Raw genomic sequence first — 19,702 nt, 5'->3', positions numbered from 1 at the left:
AAGGGGAAGGTTTGTCTGATGTGATAGAAGAAGAAACAGAATTCGATTTAGAAGAGATGGGGGGATCAGTATTAGAATCAGAATTTAAGAGAGTTTTGGAGGACTTAAAATCAAATAATGTAGAAGGGATGGATAAAATTCCTTCAGAATTTCTAACATAATTGGGGGAAGTGGCAACAAACCGACTAGTCACGACATTCTACCTGCCTTTCGGAAAAATATCGTCCACACAATTCTGAAGACTGCAAGAGCGGACAAGTGCAAGAATTAGCACACAATTAACTTAACAGCTCAAGCATCCAACTTGCTGACAAGCATAATATACAGAAGAATGGAAAAGAAAATTGAGGGTGTGTTAGATAACGATCAGTTTGGCTTTAGGAAAGGTAAAGGCAGGAGAGAGGCAATTCTGACGTTACAGTTCATAATGGAAGCAAGTCTATAGAAAAGTCAAGACACATTCGTAAGATTTGTCGACTTGGAAAATCCGTTAGACAGTGTAAAATGGTGCAAGATGTTCGAAATTCTGAGAAAAAAAGTGGTAAGCTGTAGGGTGATACGAGTAATATACAATATGTACAAGAGCCTAGAGGAAATAATAAGAATGAACGAAGTGCGCTTTCGCTCCTACTGTTCAGTCTGTACATCGAAGAAATAATGGAAATAAAAAGAGTAAGGAGTGGAATTAAAATTCAAAGCGAAATTACATCAATGATACGATTCGCTGATGACATAACTATCCTGAGTGAAAGTGAAGAAGAATTAAATGATCTGCTGAACAGAGTGAACAGTCTAATGAGTACACAGTATGGTTTGAGAGTAAATAAAAAAAAGACGAAAGTAAAAAGGAGTAGCAGAAATGAGAACAGCGACAAACTTAAAATTAGGATTGACGGGCATGAAGTAGATGAACTAAAGGAATTCTACTACCCAGGCATCAAAATAACAAATGACAGACGGAGCAAAGAGGACATCAAAAGCAGGCTATTAGGGAAAAAGGGCATTTCTGGGCAAGATGAGTTTGCTAGTATGGCGGCGAAACATGGACTAAGGGAAAACCGGGACAGAAAAGATGTGTTGTAACAGACGAATGTTGAAAATTACGTGGATTGATAAGGTAAGGAATGTGGCGGTTCTGCGCAGAATCGGAGAGGAAAGGAATATGTGGGAAACACGGAGAAGGAGAAGGGCAGGATGATAGGACGTCTGTTAAGACGTGAGGGAATGACTTACATGGTATTAGGGGAGCTATAGAGGGTAAAAACTGTACAGGAACACAGAGACTGAGGACGTAGGTTGCAAGTGCTACCCTGAGATGAAGAAGTTGGCGTAGGAGAGGAATTCTTGGCGGACCGCATTAAAGCAGTCAGAAGACTGATGACTCAAAAAAAAAAAGTGAGAAGTGGCAGCAGTTTTGTAATCTTTGCCGCAGGAAGCTTAGTTCCTGAGCACAGGTATGAAAGAGATCTCTTTGGGTTACTATAGTTAATTCAAATGGTTCAATTGGCTCTGAGGACTATGGGACTTAACATCTGAGGTCATCAGTCCCCTAGAACTTAGAACTACTTAAACCTAACCAACCTAAGGACATCACACACACATCCATGCCCGAGGCACGATTTGAACCTGCGATCGTAGCAGTCGTGCGGTTCCGGACTGAAGCGCCTAGAACCGCTCGGCCACTGCGGCCGGCCACAGTTAATTGATGTTACTTGTAGATGACATCATTTCTGGCTGTGTGGCTTCTTGTATGGTGGACATGTTTGCATTGGATTTTGCTGTTGTCTGTGATGATGCGGCGATTTGGTTTGGGGATGCCGTTTCCTTCTTCTCGGGGCGCTCTGAATGCGGTAACGTGCTGCATCACATTTGCATTTTCTGCGATCACTTGTCTGTGATGATCGGAGATTTAGTTTGGGGATATCGTTTACTACTTCTCGGGGTGCTCTGAATGCGATAATATCCTCCATCACATTTGCATTTTCTGCGATCACAAATACGTGAGCTCAGGAGAATTTTAATTTTGCGTGTTGTACTGTACAAACTTTATTCTTCGTTAACATAGCATGGACAACTACAGAACAATTACCATGAATGGATTTAGGAAATTATTACGTCACTTTTTACCCTTTTAAATGTATATAACGCAGAATCTGTATCTAGTGTAAATTGTTCTATTTACTCGGACAGTTTTATGTTTCCTTGGTCTGTTCAAGTGACGGTCAGATGAACTGTGTTTAACAGAGACATTTTCATGCTTCAAAGACTAATCTTGTAACAGTCCATGATTTGTGAATTAAAATGCAGGAACTAAATAGAAATAGGCTTTTGATTTACTTACTTCGTGTTTCAGTTTTATGACTGAAAACCTACTGAGTGCTGCAGTGTTCATACGCATTGTACATTGCGTGCTTTACTTAGTAAGTATTGCTTAACGTCCCTTTCAGCAAAAGCCGCGTGATTTATTTCAGGTCAACGTGCAGCAAAGTGTTACGTCAAAGGTACTGTGTCAGAGCACAGTTGAGCTTCGTTATCTTGTTACGCAGGGTAAGAATTAACATCACGGCCATGACGAAACATTGTGTGGAGTGTTCTATACGGATCCAGATTATTATCAGTAATTGCACACGGTTGTTCTACGTATCAGTCAGTATCAAAATCTCGATTGTTCGAAGGTTATCAGTCACACATGGCACGTCACAATTACTGTAAGAAACACAACATTTTTTCAGAATATTCTATGTGACTCTACACGGTACAGCTCAATTAATGTGACGTCAGTATGCAATAGCCATTTACAGACGGCAGCACAAGCGGTGGAGGATAAATAAAGCGGAAAACTGTGCAGTCGTTGTAATGAGGAAACGGAAAGATTTATCTGACGTCCAAAAGGGCATGATCATTGGCTTTCGCGCCAAGGGTGCAACCATTTCAGAAGCGGCTATCTCTGAAAACTGTTCGCGTGCCATCGTGGTTAAAGTACACAGTGCATGGCAAGCTGGCGCTGAGGCAACTCTGGGGTTCCACGGACCGCAGGGTGAACAACGGCTGCAGAGGTGTGTACGGGAGAACAGTCGTGCTACTTTTGACCAACTGACACCCCAGATGAACGAATGGACTACCAACAATATCTCCTCAAGGATAGCTCAGCGAACGTTGCTGTGTATGGGCCTAGGTAGCAGGCGCCTTGTTCGTGCACCCATTCTGACTCTTGTTCATGGGCGACGAACAAGGGGAGGCCACGGCGCTTGGAACGCGGATTTACTGCAAAATTCGTACACTCGTAGTACCCCATGACGACAACAAAATGTGTGAGCAGCAGCGCCTACTTCTCAAGCGTTATTGAGAAAATCGCAAGATAATTTAGGGCGTTAAATATACAGGATGTTACAAAAAGGTACGGCCAAAATTTCAGGAAACGTTCCTAACACACAAATAAATATGTGGACATGTTTCCGGAAACGCTTAATTTCCATGTTAGAGCTCATTTTAGTTTCGTCAGTATGTACTGTACTTCCTCTATTCACCGCCAGTTGGCCCAATTGAAGGAAGGTAATGTTGACTTCGGTGCTTGTGTTGACATGCGACTCATTGCTCTACAGTACTAGCATCAAGCACATCAGTACGTAGCATCAACTGGTTAGTGTTCATTACGAAAGTGGTTTTGCAGTCAGTGCAATGTTTACAAACGCGGATTTGGCAAATGTCCATTTGATGTATGGATTAGCACGGGCCAATAGGCGTAGCGCGATACGTTTGTATCAAGACAGATTTCCAGAACGAAGGTGTCCCGACAGGAAGACGTTCGAAGCAATTGATCGGCGTCTTAGGGAGCACGGAACATTCCAGCCTATGACTCGCGACTGGGGAAGACCTAGAATGACGAGGACACCTGCAATGGCCAAGGCAATTCTTCGTGCAGTTGACGATAACGCTAATGTCAGCGTCAGAGAAGTTGCTGCTGTACAAGGTAACGTTAATCACGTCACTGTATGGAGAGTGCTACGGGAGAACCAGTTGTTTAATATCAGCGTCAGAGAAGTTGCTGCTGTACAAGGTAACGTTGACGACGTCACTGTATGGAGAGTGCTGCGGGAGAACCAGTTGTTTCCGTACCACGTACAGCGTGTGCATGCACTATCAGCAGCTGATTTGCCTCCACGGGTACACTTCTGCGAATGGTTCATCCAACAATGTGTCAATCCTCATTTCAGTGCATATGTTTCTTTATGGATGAGGCTTCATTCCAACGTGATCAAATTGTAAATTTTCACAATCAACGTGTGTGGGCTGACGAGAATCCGCACGCAATTGAGCAATCACGTCATCAACACAGATTTTCTGTGAACGTTTGGGCAGGCATTGTTGGTGATGTCTTGATTGGGCCCCATGTTCTTCCACCTACGCTCAATAGAGCACGTTATCGTGATTTCATACGGGATACTCTATCTGTGCTGCCAGAACATGTGCCTTTACAAGTACGCCACAACATGTGGTTCATGCACGATAGAGCTCCTGCACATTTCAGTCGAAGTGTTCGTACGCTTCTCAACAACAGATTCGGTGACCTATGAATTGGTAGAGGCGGACCAATTCCATGTCCTCCACGCTCTCCTGACCTCAACCCTCTTGACTTTCATTTATGGGGGTATTTGAAAGCTCTTGTCTACGCAACCCCGGCACCAAATGTAGAGACTCTTCGTGCTCGTATTGTGGACAGCTGTGATACAATACACCACTATCCTGGGCTGCATCAGCGAATCAGGGATTCCATGCGACGGAGGTTGGATGCATGTATCCTCGCTAACGGAGGACATTTGGAACATTTCCTGTGACAAAGTGTTTGAAGTCACGCTGGTATCTTTTGTTGCTGTGTGTTTCCATTCCATGATTAATGGGATTTGAAGAGAAGTAATAAAATGAGCTCTAACATGGAAAGTAAGCGTTTTCGGACACATGTCCACGTAACATATTTTCTTTCTTTGTGTGTGAGGAATGTTTCCTGAAAGTTTGGCCGCACCTTTTTGTAACACCCTGTATATCTGCGCGTGAGCATTTTTAACATGAAGCGGCGGCAGCCGAGTGGAGCCGGAACGGTATCTCAGCGTGTTCGGTCAGAGAGCTGGTTGGCCTCTGTAATAAAAAACTGAGTGAAGAGATCAACAACGAACCTGAACGGATGTCATGTGACGTCCGCAACGACCAAACTCAGCGATCGACAAAAAAAAAAGAAGATAAAAAGTGATTAGCGTTCAAGGCCCGTAATCGCTGGATCGATAGATCAAGTTTCTTTTTTCATTTTCAACACAGTCATTTTCTTTACTATTTATGTTACAATTGATGTAATGGGAAAATACGTGTAATCGGATGAACTTTTATTAAATTTACAATGTTATTTGGCTGTCTACAAATTTTTACTATCACAAATTATACAATATTCATAACTATCGACTAGTAAACGACCAAACGCATAAAGTGACACCGAAAATGTAAGCATGTCAGTGATTTGAGAAATCCCTTTTACCTGGAAGGAGCCCGAAACTACCTGTTACCTGCAAGTTTTGACCGCCACACTCGGCTTTCGAAAGATGTACAATTATTCGTCGCTTTCGACATTACAAGTTGCAGGATGGTATTTTTCGTCAAAACATGGATAACATTGTGATAATCAAAATTTGTAGACTGCCAAATAACATTGGCAAATTTAATAAAAGTTCATCCGATTACACGTATTTTCTCATTATATCAATTGTAATATAAATAGTAAAGAAAATGACTGTGTTGAAAATTAAAAAAAAATGTTACGATCGGGACTCGATCCAGCGAAACAGCGATTACGGTACTTGAACGCTAACCACTTTTTTTTTTTTTTACTCATTTTGTTCGATATAGTTCGTTGCGTTTGGTCGGGGCAGACGTCAGAAGACATCCATTCAAGTTGATCGTTGACTCAGTTTTTTTTTTTTTTTATTACAGAGAGCACGCAGCCCTCTGACCGAACACGCTGAGCTACCGTGCCGGCAAACACTCGGCTGCCGTAGCTTCATGGTAAAAATGGCCACGCGCAGATATATATTTAACGACCGAAATTATCTTGCGATTTTCTCAATAACGCTTGAAAAGTACGCGCTACAGCTTACACATTTTTTTGTCCTCATGGAGTACTACAAGCGTACGAAGTTTGCAGTAAATCTGCGTTCCAAACGTCGTGGCTTCCCCTTGTAAGACTGGAATTCGCACGGCTATACCGCAGTTGGACGTCAACTGAGATTAAACATTTCTTTGTGCTCCATTGGGCTGATAGTCGTGGCCGTGTACGGCGTGTAACGTCTCAAGACATACACCCTGAAGCAATCATCGGAAGGGCTCAGGCCGGGGGATCGAGCATTGTGGTCTGGGGAATGTTTTGATGCTGTTCTCTGGCTGATCCCTTCATGCTGGATGGCAGAACTAATGCACACAATGCCATCCACCAGCAGAACAGTGCAATGTGTGACACAGCTCTCAGTGTATGTGCGTGCTTCGAAGAGCACCAGGATGAATTTACTGTACTGCTCTGGGCACCAGACTTCCCAGATTTAAACCCGATCCTCAACCAAGAAACGTAGTGTAGATGGACACGACACTGGAGATGGCAGGGATCGTCATCCCTACCTTGTGTCCAGAACTTCATTGACACTCTTTCTGCACGTGTTGTGTTTTATGTTCAGAAAGTTCTACAGTCACATAACATGTGTGTCATGGTATACTGGCTACATCGCTTAAAAATTGCACAGCAGTCATATCTGGTATCATTAACTCTATAAGATATTACGTAGATTCGGTAAAAGTACAAACACGAGGGTTCAAAAGTGCAAAACTGAAGTTTTAAAGGCTAATACAGCCTAGCACGTTCTGAAATTCCTTTGGATCACAAACTGATCGTCCCAGAAGTAGACTCTATTTGCCTTTTTGTTCTTCTGTAAATAAGGTGTCTTAATATTTAGCAACCATTACATTTTAAAGTGATGGTTTGGTTATCAGCAGTTGCCTCATTAAAATTTAGATTCTTGAAGTCTGAATGTGTTTCGTTCTGATGGTTCAAATGGCTCTGAGCACTATGGGACTTAACACCTGTGGTCATCAGTCCCCTAGAACTTAGAACTACTTAAACCTAACTAACCTAAGGACATCACACACATCCATGCCCGAGGCAGGATTCGAACCTGCGACCGTAGCGGTCACGCGGTTCCAGACTGAAGCGCCTAGAACCGCACGGCCACACTGGGCGGCTTGTGTTTCGTCTATCTCATATATCTGACATATAGCTGGAATAGTTTTCTCGCGAAGAGTATGTGTGTTATCAATAAAATCCAGAATAAAATATGATCACTGATCATATGAATATTTCGGAGCAGTGAGAGCGTTTAATCATATAGAATGCAACGAATTTTGTTTAGTGTGAGTAACCTCGCGATTGAGAGAGGCAGAGATCGATAACATATTTTGAAGAATATAGTAGTGAAAGTCGAACATCGCGTGCATAGGCTCGTGTGATGAAGTCATAAATCCGTTGTATGATTAATATATGAGAACAGTGGATAGCGTAAACGTGAAATTATCTCGTCTCCCAGCATCTGTTCTAGCTTGAAGCTTGTAAATAAATTTTGCCCACGGTTTCACAAATCGTATTAAATGAGTGCCCAGGCGCTGTATGCATAATTCATTTCTCCAAATTTGCTTTGCAAAGCGGCAGAAGCAGCTGTAGAAACTGACGCTGCTTGTAATCTAAATCCGTCCGGTTCAAAATCAGCGCTTAATCTGCAGGACATGCGAAGGCTTCGTACGTCACTCACCGGACCTGACCCGTGTCCTACAAAGGGCGTCATTGCAGGCAGATGCTACTGGCAAAAGCCGTTTGTATGATGAAGTCTGCCGTAATTCGTGATTGCTTTCCTCCACCCGTCAGCTGATGTGAAATTACAAAAGCAGCGAGATCAACACTGAAACAGATAGTGGACTAGTTAATAAATCTTGAGCGGCGAACATGTTAAATTTCATTTGAAGAACAGGTTATTCTGCCTCTGTGATGGATATGTGTTTCGTATGACTTAAGTCTCTGTGCTGAAGAGTTATACGTCATTGTCGAAAACAGGAATTCATTATTCGTATATAAGCTTGTTCAGTTGTATTTCCATGAAACTGGTGTCTCCGATAAGGATGAGTGCCCAGGAATTAGATTAGATCTTGTCCTGTTTCCAGACAGATTTCTAATAGCTGAAGACGGGCATTAAATACTACCGCACGGCGTGACGCTAAAGAAATAATGGTGCTTTAACAATGCAGAAAACGTAGCAAGCTTGGGTATTTCCTCACAAGTTACACTATAAAAAAGATGACGCATCATGAAGAAATTATCCAAATGATACGGTAGTCGGTAGATGTGATGTACATGTACAGAATGATCGCAGTTGAAAAAAAAAAGCATGATTTATGCAAGAGAAAGTGCTTCACGTACTGAACAAGTCAATAACGCGTTGATACACCTCTGACTCCTATACAAGTAGCTATTTGGTTTTGCACTGGTTGATAGTGTTTTTGGCTTTGCTCCTGAGGGATATCGTGCCAAATTATGTCCAATTGGCTCATTCGCTCGTCAATATCCCGAGCTGGCTCCAGGGCCCTGTCTGTTAGCACTGACAACTCTTCGCAAACGACGCTGCTCTCGGGTGTTAAGGACGTTATCCATTGTCTTGTCCATGGTGAGGTAATGCCCGACTGGGTCTGCCGAGTGCTGTTTGCAAGAGGAGTGGCCTCTTGAGACCAGTTGAGGAAGCACTTCACTGAGAGGTAGCGCCACTGATCACGAAAACTGACAACGGCTGGGACAGCGGTGTTCTGACTACATGCCAGTCCGTATCCACATACGGTGACGCCTAAAGGGCTGAGCATGACACGATGACCGGCAGGTACCTTCGGACAGTGTTGTTTCTTCGGCACACTCTTGATACTGTGGATTTCGGAATAATGAATACCCTAACGATTTCCGAAATGGAATGTCCCGTGGATCTAGTTCCAACTACCATTCCACGTTCATAGCCTATTAATTCCCATCATGGGGCCATAATCTCGTCGGAAACCTTTTCAGATGAATCCCCTGTGTACAAATGACTGTTCCGGCAACGCACTACCTTGTGTAAATGATACTACCGACATGTGTGTATGTAAAAATCCTTATCACATGACTTTTGTCATCTCAGTGTACATATATCATCACAGAGTGATACACTTTGTTCAGCATTAAAATTAATTTTCCTTAAAAATTTTTCAATATAGTTTTAGTAAATGCTACCCTAGTTAGCGTGAACATGATGGTGAAAGGAGACAGAAGGAAAGAAAATTACGGTTTAACATTCCGTTGTCATCAGCTCATTGGTGACGGATCATAAGTTCCTATTGTTCCAAGGATCGGGAAGGAAATCAACCGTGCATTTTCGAAGAAATCGTCCCAACATTTACCTGGCGCGATTTAGTGGAAATCAGCGAAATCTAAATCGGGATGGTCGGACGTGGATGTGAACTGTCATCCTCCCGACAGTGAGTCCATTACGCTAACCACTGCGCCACCTCGATCAGTATGAAGGAAGAGTAACTAACAATAAATGCATGATTATTTAAGTGAAACTGGTTTCATGCATCCGAAGAAAATGGTAAAAATCAATGAAGAGTTATTTGATTTTCAAACAGCTTAGCAGAACTGAACGTACTCAGACATTTCGGTCTTTATTCTGGTCAACACTAAACTGACACAATATTTTTAGCGCAACGCAGTCTGACTTTCAATCATCCCTACAAAAGAATGGCCCTGACTTACAATAACCTATACCTTTCATGAATCACTTACCTCACAGAAATCGTCGTTACTCAAACTACTGCAATACAGAGAGCGCCAATACTGCCAGCTGAGTAAAAGATTCTAACTACTGAAGGCGCTAACTACTCATAGGCATAGTTAGCAAATGAAAGATTCTGATAGAGAACAAACAGTGTATTTACCTTAATAATGTTCAAAAGTCATCATATATATATCAGTTCATGATAACCATATTAAAAATTTACTCTTCCTGATGGACACACGTCCAGACCGTCCGCTCTCTAAATTCTGCCATCTCTCTCCCCACTTCCACAACTGCTGGCGGCTCACCTCCAACTGCGCAACGCTACGCTCTGTTCACATCCAACTGCCCGACACTACAATAGCGAATATTCCAACAATGTCAAACAGCCACAGACTGCACACAGCACAGCCAGTGATTTTCATACAGAGCTCTACGTGGCGTTACCAACATAAAAATCTAAACAGCCTACTTACAAGGGTATTAAGGAACTATACAGCTCTCCTGCCGAGACATTTCCTGCATCGAACTGCTAACTTTACGTGGACTACGCAAATTTAAGTTTGAAAAACAAAATCGTTAGCTTCTAGGAATACGTTTGTTGTGTGTCGGTATTCGTTCGCCTGTTCAATTGTCAGTTTGTCACACTTGCATTCAGCGACAAGCCGAAGGTGCCCGCTTACCGTAGAGTTTGATGCTGCCGTCGGTGTCTCCCAGCGAGTTCTTGGAGACGCACCGGTAGGAGCCGAAGTCTGCCGGACCCACGGACTTGATCGTCAGCTTCATGTGAACCTTGTACGCGTTGTCCAGCAGCACTGGCTCGTATTTACCTCCTGAAATGCAAACAAACACCGACCGAACTCATACAAGGAAGAACTCGTACAGAGATTGCGATCAGCAGCCACTGAGAGAAGATGTCAAGTAACATTTTTTTTTTAATGTCAGTATAATATAGTGAAAATACAGTTAGACCATCTACACACATCAAAAAAGTTTTGCATCACCTCGGTTCCGAAAGTCCCGGAACCCGTACAAAAAATTTTTGAATACCGATCAACGTAAACATTTCCGCCCTTCTTATTGCTCATGATAACCGCACACTTCATGTTGTACCACCATACAGCAAGAACGTCGGAGGTGGTGAGCCAGGCAGCTGTACACACCGGTACCTCTAATACTCAGTAACACGCCCTCTTGCTTTAATGCATGGCTGTATTTGTTGTGGCATACTATCCATCAAGTTCATCAAGGCACTGTTGCTCTAGATTGTCCCACTCCACAACGGCGATTTGGTGTAGATCACTCAGAGTGGTCAGTGGGTCAAGTAGTCCATAAACAGCCCTTTTCAATCTATCCAAGGCTTGAATCTTCCTGGCAGATTAAAACTGTGTGCCGGACCAAGACACGAACTCGGGACCTTTGCCTTTCTGGGGAAAGTGCTCTACCATTTGAGAGACCCAAGCACGACTCACGCCCCGTCCTCGCAGCTTTACTTCTGCCAGTACCTCGTCTCATACCTTCCAAACTTTACAAAGGCTCTCCTGCGAACCTTGCAGAACTAGCACTCCTGAAAGAAAGGACATATCGAAGACCTGGCTTAGCCACAGCCTGGTGTATGTTTCCAGAATGAGATTTTCACTCTGCAGCGGAGTGTGCGCTGTTATGAAACTTCCTGGCAGACTAAAACTGTGTGCCGGAGCGAGACTCGAGATCGGGACCTTTGCCTTTCGCGGGCAAGTGCTCTACCATCTGAGCTACCCAAGCACGACTAACGCCCGTCCTCACAGCTTTACTTCTGCCATACCTCGTCACCTACCTTCCAAGTCTCCTACCTTCCAAACTTTACAGAAGCTCTCCTGCGAACCTAGCAGAACTCGCTCTCCTGAAAGAAAGGATATTGCGGAGACCTGGCTTAGCCACAGCCTGGGGGATGCTTCCAGAATACGATTTTCACTCTGCATCGGAGTGTGCGCTGATATGAAACTTCCTGGCAGATTAAAACTGTGTGCCAGACCGAGTCTCGAACTCAGGAGCTTTGCCTTTCGCGGGCAAGTGTTGCAAAGTTTGGAAGGTTGGAGACGAGGTACTGGCGGAAGCAAAGCTGTGTGGACGGGCGTGAGTCGTGCTTGGGTAGCTCATATGGTAGAGCACTTGCCCGCGAAAGGCAAACGTCTCGAATTCGAGTCTCGGTCTGGCACACATTTTTAAGCTGCCAGGAAGTTTCATATCAGCGCACACTCCGCTGCAGAGTGAGAATCTCTTTCAGGAAATATCCTAGGCATGTTCGATAGGATTCATGTCTGGAGAACATGCTGCCCACTCTAGCCGAGCGATGTCGTTATCCAGGTCCAAGTCATTCACAAGATTTGCACCACGGGGGCGCGAATTGTCGTCCATGAAGACGAATGCCTCGCCAATACGCTGCCGATATGGTTGCACTATCGGTCGGAGGATGGCATTCACATATCGTACAGCCGTTACGGCGCATTCCAAGACTACTTCCGGCGTACGTCGGCACCACGTTATGACACCCCGAAACATCAGCGAACATCTACCTTGCTGCACTCGCTGGACATTGTGTCTAAGGCGTTCAGCCTGACCGGGTTGACTCCAAACAAATCTCCGACGACTGTGTGGCTGAAGGCATATGCGACACTCATCGGTGATGGCAATCCTGAGGGGTCCATTCGGCATGTTGCTGGCTCCGGCTGTACCGCGCTGCATGGTGTCGTGTTTGCAAAGGTGGACCTCGCCATGGACGTCGGGAGTGAAGTTGCGCATCGTGCACCCTATTGTTCACAGTTTGAGTCGTAACACGAAGTCCTGTGGCTGCACGAAAAGCACTATTCAACATGGTGGCTTTGCTGTCAGGGTTCCCCCGAGCTATAATCCGTAGGTAGCGGCCATCCTATGCAGTGGTAGCCGTTGGGCAGTCTGAGCGAGGCATGCCATCGACGGCTCCTGTCTCTCTGTATCTCCTCCATGTCCGAACAACATTTCTTTGAGAATGAGATTTTCACTCTGCAGCGGAGTGTGCGCTGATATGAAACTTCCTGGCAGATTAATACTGTGTGCCGCACCGAGACTCGAACTCGGGACCTTTCCCTCTCGCGGGCAAGTTTTAACATCGCTTTGGTTCACTCCGAGACGCTTGGACACTTCCCTCGTTGAGAGACTTTCCTGGCACAAAGTAATAATGCGGCCGCTATCGAACCGCGGTATTGAGCGTCTAGGCATGGCTGAACTGCAGACAACACGAGCCGTGTACCTCTTTCCATGTGGAATGACTGGAACTGACCGGCTGGCGGACCCCCTCCGTCAAATAGGGCCTGCTCATGCATGGTTGTTTACATCTTTGGGGGTGTTTAGTGACATCTCTGAACAGTAAGACTGACTGTGTCTGTGATAAAATATCCACAGTCAATGTCTGCCTTCAGGAATTCTGCGAACCGAGGTGATGCAAAACCTTTTTTGATGTGTGTACAATGAAATTTTTCATTTCGACCGAAAATTCTACGTACATGCTTCGAAGTATGCATTAAAGCTGACTTAGACTGCTACGGATGAACAGCATGAAGAGAATAGGTCTTTTTTTCGGAGAAAAGGATCGCCGAAATACTTTGTTCAGTTATCCAGCTTAGCGATGCTCGCAGCCCTCTTATTGTCTGCAGTTTGTGAGCGCACTACTGTGCAGCTGCGAACTCACTGTTACTCTCCACTCTGCAATTCGAGCATACGGAATTGGTAGCGACACTTGAATATTACCCGAGAAAACAGTATCCCTGTACGACTTCCTATTGTAGGCTAGTTTCAAGTGCCTCGTCCGTTAATTGTAAATTTTCGCCGAAGTACCCCCATAAGAAGTTATTTAAGGGGGACGTATGCGAAATCGCAGTACTTTGAAATGAACCTTATCAGGTCCAAAATTGTTAAGGTAGTTTATCTAAATCTGGCACTGTCGTTAAGATACTTTATATGCTTCTACACATAAGTTTGCATGCTTAATGACGTTTTCGTTTTTATTTCTGGACAACTGAGATTTTTTTTCTACAAGATGTGTACATATGTTCCGTGCCTGAAAAATTCTGTCAGAAAGAAATTAGTATATTTTTGTACGTTTGATCTATCGTCACAAATATCTGTGGAACAGAATTTTGATATCTCTTTTGCTAGTCTTACAGCATCCAAAAATCTGTGAAAACACTGCACCAAATTTGAAGGTTCTGTCGTACATAAATACATTACTATTCTATTAAATAAAAATTCCTTCCACAGGTTGTTTCACTGTAGTATTGAGTAGTTGCATGCCAAATGTAAGTACCATAACAACAGTGGCTTGTAGGTAAAACGTACATAAATTATCAAAAATGTAAGTTACAGGAAACCTGAACCATACATTTGCCAGTGCTTGCATTAGGCTTTACCTCATCTGGGTGAACTAATGCTAACCTTACGCTTTCTGCCCTTCACCCTCAAGGGATATTTCCTTTGCTTGTCATCTTAGCTTAACCTGATTTTAAGGGGAATTGGAACGCCCTATCCCGACAACGTTAAATTTAGTGACTTGGTTTCTTTGTATTTCAGGAACCACTGTAGCCATTGACATGAAACTTTTACAGGACATTGAACTGTATGTTCTGAGTCTACTGAACTACAATACTTGCATTTCAGCCACTGCTTTCGGAAATATAATTTTTTAATTACACAATTTAAATTTTGTGTACTTTTCTTGTACGTTATCCTAAATAATTTTCATTATAAAAAAATGGTTCAAATGGCTCTGAGCACTATGGGACTTAACAGTTGAGGTCATAATTTTCCTAGAACTAAGAGTTACTTAAACCTAACTAACCTAAGGACATCACACACTTCCATGCCCGAGGCAGGATTCGAACCTACGACCGTTGCGGTCGCGCGGTTCTAGACTGAAGCGCCTATAACCGCTCGGCCACACTGGCCGGCTTTTAATTATACGTAACATTATGTTGTTCTTTTAGTTCCGTAGACTGAGGATATGTATGTTATTACTCCTGGAAAATTTGAATACTCTACTCGAAGTGGTTTCTGAGATTTAGGGAAAATGCAACAGAAAATGTAAATTTTCAGGAACGGCTTCTAAAGTTTCAGAAGACGGTATCTCACTTAATATATGTATATTTTTTTATTTTTAGTCACTCAGAAGCACGTTGCACCATACTGTATATCATCCTCTTGATCTTTTTCGAAGTTTTTTGTTCTTTCTGGACTTCTTAGTGGTCAACTGTGCTGCATACTCTGCTTCTATTGAGTTCTATTGTATTGTATTGAACTGGGGACCTAGAAACGACGGAGAGGCTTCGTCCCCGCCGCAGCCCTCAGTGGTTCACAACCCCACAACAGGCTGCAGCAGTCCACTTCACCCCTCCGCCTCCCTACACAGAACCCAGGGTCATTGTGCGATTCGGCCCCCAGTGGATTCCTCCGGGAACGTCTCACACCAGACGAGTGTAACCCCAAATGTTTGCGTGGTAGAGGAATTATGGTTTACGCGTACGTGGAGACAGTGTTTGTGCACCAATCGCCGACGTAGCGTAACTGCGGCGGAATAAGGGGAGCCAGCCCGCATGCGCCGAGGCAGGTGGAAAACCACGTTAAAAATCATCCACAGACTGCCGGCACACAGGACCTCGATACTAATCCGCCGGGTGGATTCGTGCCGCGGACCGGCACACCTTCCCGCTAGGTAAACAGTGCATTAGACCGCACGGCTAACCGGGCAGACACACTCTGCTTTATCAAAGCGAAACTTGGCCATCCGCTCAAGTTCTCTGATGCAGGATTAATTCCCATATGCTGCAGCATTTTCACCCTACCAATGTTGCTATAATTAAAAGCAATAACAGCATCCCTAAATTCCAACAAAAACATTTTTTTCGTAAGAGTCCATACAAGATTACTGAAGGACTCATTGGGATTTTGAGTCTGTCCATGCAGACACTTATTCAGTAATTCAGGATTTATCAGGTCTCTGTAAAGAGGTTTATGATACCCATGACTGCAGCTGGGATTGAATGTTTATGGCTGTATGATTTGTTTGAGTTCTGGGCATTGCGGTAATTGCACAATGAATCAGCTCCAGGAGGGCAAAGGTTGAGTACTGGTTTTTCATCAGCTGACAGTCTATGGAAGAAGGTAGCCCATACTGCATGCTTCAATTTCAGCAAATCCTCAGTCTTGTTTCTAATGGCCATTCCATAACACTGCTGTAGTTCATCAAACATTTTGTCTGCCAGACTACCTCTTATGGTTTTACCATCAGAAAGTTTTTGGTGCTCATCCTCTTCTAGACATGACCAACACATTCGAGTTTATAACACAGCAATCGACAGCTTTCTATATGAAAAATTAGGGATTTTATTAGATCTTGAAGTAACGCTCGAAAAAATTTTAGCGTTTGCAACCGGTGTAGATTATATTTTTAAAAAATAAAATAAAATACTTCCCATGTGAGTTTATAAGTAATATATATATATATATATATATATATATATATATATATATATATATATATATATATATATCATTTTGTTCGTAAAATTGCATATTTTATATAGAGATAAAAATCCGATAACGTGAAAATTTTTTTTCCGTTCTAACTCCCCTTAAAATTGATTAACAATAACGTCAGCAGCAACATTTCTCCCGTTATCAGCGGCACGGGGAAGCCGCGTGGTCTCGGGCGTCTTGTCACGGTTCGTGCGGCTCCTCCCGTCGTAGGTTCGAGTCCTCCCTCGGGCATGGGCGTGTGTGGTTTGCATAGCTTATGTTGGTTTAAGTTAAATTAAGTACTGTGTAGGCTTAGGCACCGATGACCTCGGCAGCTTGGTCCCATATGCCCTTACCACAAATTCCCAATTTTTTTCTCCCGTTATCGATTTCCTTCATTAACGACAGTGTAAAGCTTCTGGATCACGTCATAGCCTCGACAGACTTCGTAGTCTTCGAATATTAGCTCAGTTAAAAATTAAACAAGTATGATAAGGTGCAATTTCAACAACAGCTGTGGAGACAAATGTCACCTAGCGGAATGGTTTTCGTATCAGAAACTTGTAACTTGCATTAGAATTTTCTGTTTTTTCCATCCACGCACTTTCGTAGAAATTCTGGATCTGCTAAATACCTAAATATTCTACACATTGTGATTGCGCAAAATTAGAAGAAAACACCAGAGGACTAAATAATATGAGCACGTACATAACAAGGAAGGGGCGTGGCTCCGTGCGAGATTTGCCAGTCATTATTTTTATCGCACATAGAAGTGGAACTGGAACCTAATATTCAGGTAAAATTTTAATACCTTGCAGTAAATCAAGATCCAATAAAAATTTTTCACTATTTCGTTCGCTTCTAAGTACGTTTCCCTTTAAAGGCAGAAAAAAATTTCCACTAAAAGTTCTAAGACGTCTTTAGTAAAATTTAATGTACTCGTATTAATTCACTTTCATGGCAAGCAGGTCCTTTACAATCAGTACGTTATTTCAATTTTAAAGTTGCTTTCTGACAACTGTCTTTCAGAGCTCGCCAGCATCACGCTTAAAGTGAATCGGAAAAAGTTGCCTGATAAATTTACGCCGTTTAAGATCAGTCATTGCCACTCTCCCTAAGGTTTACTTCAGAAAACGGCAAAATTAACCTAGATCCGTTCCGCACCCGTAAAATAAATCCGTGTGCTATGTGCTAAGTAACACGGATGACATTACGTCTGTGAGAGACCCGTACTGCTCGCAACAAAAAGTTTTTCTAAAATCTGACACATCTAAAGCAGAGCGTGAGGAGACTTGGAGACTGCGCCAAGTCAGTGGCTCCTCTTCTAGCGGTCCACAGCGGGTAGATTGCTTTCACGGTTGCAGCGACCTCTAGCGATACTATCCACACTGTTCAAGAAAACTGATCAATGGCTTTGAAACTTTGCAGTTACTTAATAATTTCCTGCAGCTAGGGAGTGTTTTCCTGAGACAAATGCAATGAAAGGTGTGACCCTATCTTGGAGAATATAGCGCATACAGTTTTTGAAAGCAGCGGCATGACCGCCTGCATGCTCTGGAAGGATCATTTACATGTGGATTGTGGTTGAAATATTTGTGACATTGTAGTCGGAAGTCACACCATACAACAAAATTCTATACTCTACAAAATGTTTAAATTTTAAAGCTGTAAATCAAAATTAAGAAGCAGTTAATCTGAACATTTAGCATAACATTTGTTTCTATCGAACTCACTCTGTCAGTATATGAAGTTATACAAAATTCGGTGAAAATGCATCATTGGTGTAATATTCCTTCCGTTCCTTCTTTGTTCCCCTCCGTCCCTTCATGCTGCCCTTCATCTTTCCTCGTTCCCCGACCCGTCCCAAACCTTGATAATTTCCTTACTTACATCCCGCTCACCTCAGCCCGCCTTATCATACATGTCCTGTTTCCGCTTCATCTGTCATTTCCCTGCCCCTAGTGTCCCGCCCCCTCCCTCCAGAAAACCCCTTCCTGCATCTCTCTATCTCTGCTCTATCTCTGTCTATCCCCAGTCCACCCTAAAACAGCTAGAACATTTGTTATTTACGATGATTTTTTGCATATTTTGAAATCTGATCTGTGTCATCAGCAGACTGTCAGTTGATTGTTTTGTTTGAAAGACAATTGAAAAATGCTATGTCTTCCTCTGTGATGCTGTCTCTCGATGGAATTATTTTTAGCAGTTTCGTCCAGTGTGTTTGCCCAGTGTATAGTCAAATGACTGTGCATAAAAGATGGCATTGGACCTGAAGACTGTTCCATTATATGGGTTGCACAGAAATCAAGACCAAAGCAATTTTTTCCCAGTATCTCTTTGACAAGAAAAGGTGGAGCAAAAAAAAAAAAAGAGCTTTGGAAGAAGGCTGATGCGAAACTGGTAACTTGCTTTCCTCAATTCACAGCCCACTTTTCTTCCTTCGCCACTGATCCACTATATCTTTCGGAAATAATAGACACAGTCAACTTCAGGCTGGGTGGAGCCAAGTTGGGCAGTGGTCGAAACCCAAGGCCTGGCCACGCTGACTCTCCCAGGCCTGTCACTCTGCTGGTCCCTCACACAGGTATGGTACTAGGTTGGTTTCTTTATTTAATTTTTCATTATTTGTATTTTTATACTTTTTAATTTTTCGTTATTTTGTTTTTGATGAAAAGACGCAATTTCCACAATTGCTGGAGTCAGAAGGAAACAATGTTTTTTCTGTAGGAAGGACACAATGAGAAAAGGCTTCAGAACAAGAAAAAAGAAAAGAAAGGAAAAAAAGCTGTCCAATTCCTTTACGATGGAAGACAAGGTTCAACGTATTTGCAGATAAAGCACGATGATGTGGAAGCTTCTGCCACTTACAATAAGCTTTCATACGTACTGGCGTAAAACACGGGGTTCGGTGTCGTTGACACAGCCAATCACATAGTGGTTTAGGGGTTTAGTGTCCTGGGAGCCATACGATCGATTTGGTCTTCGTCCGAGGGAAAACGGAAAAGTCTTGAAAAAGAGGAGTTCAACCTAGAAAGCTTCAGTTGATCGGGTAAGGAACGCCATGAATCCAGTGCCAGTATTCTCATCCGCAAGAGACGAGCCGGTGTGGCGACGTATCAGGTTGATGGCGTGTGTGGCAAAGACCAGTCGTACTAACACCAAAGCGATGAAGGCGTTCGTTGGTCAGGGTCAGATTGTGAATGACCTTATACCACGACGAGGCGATTTCCATCGGGAGTACAGGAAGACTAACGTGAAAACACGCTGTTTTCCAGGATATCAAAGGCGTGGCCATTTCAACT

General features: G+C 43.2%; 1 protein-coding gene across 1 annotated transcript in view; it reads right to left on the bottom strand.

The window, feature by feature from the left end:
- LOC126268175 (opioid-binding protein/cell adhesion molecule homolog) overlaps positions 1-19,702 on the bottom strand; it is a 2,429,635-nt gene that overhangs the window by 83,606 nt on the left and 2,326,327 nt on the right. The window contains exon 7 of the mRNA XM_049973770.1: positions 10,559-10,708. Within this exon, the coding sequence (XP_049829727.1) occupies positions 10,559-10,708 (150 nt within the window). The remainder of the gene's footprint in view (positions 1-10,558; positions 10,709-19,702) is intronic.

The sequence above is a fragment of the Schistocerca gregaria genome, chromosome 4, assembly GCF_023897955.1.
Source record: "Schistocerca gregaria isolate iqSchGreg1 chromosome 4, iqSchGreg1.2, whole genome shotgun sequence".
Lineage (NCBI taxonomy): Eukaryota > Metazoa > Arthropoda > Insecta > Orthoptera > Acrididae > Schistocerca > Schistocerca gregaria.
This window is presented reverse-complemented; position numbering and strand designations above follow the sequence as displayed.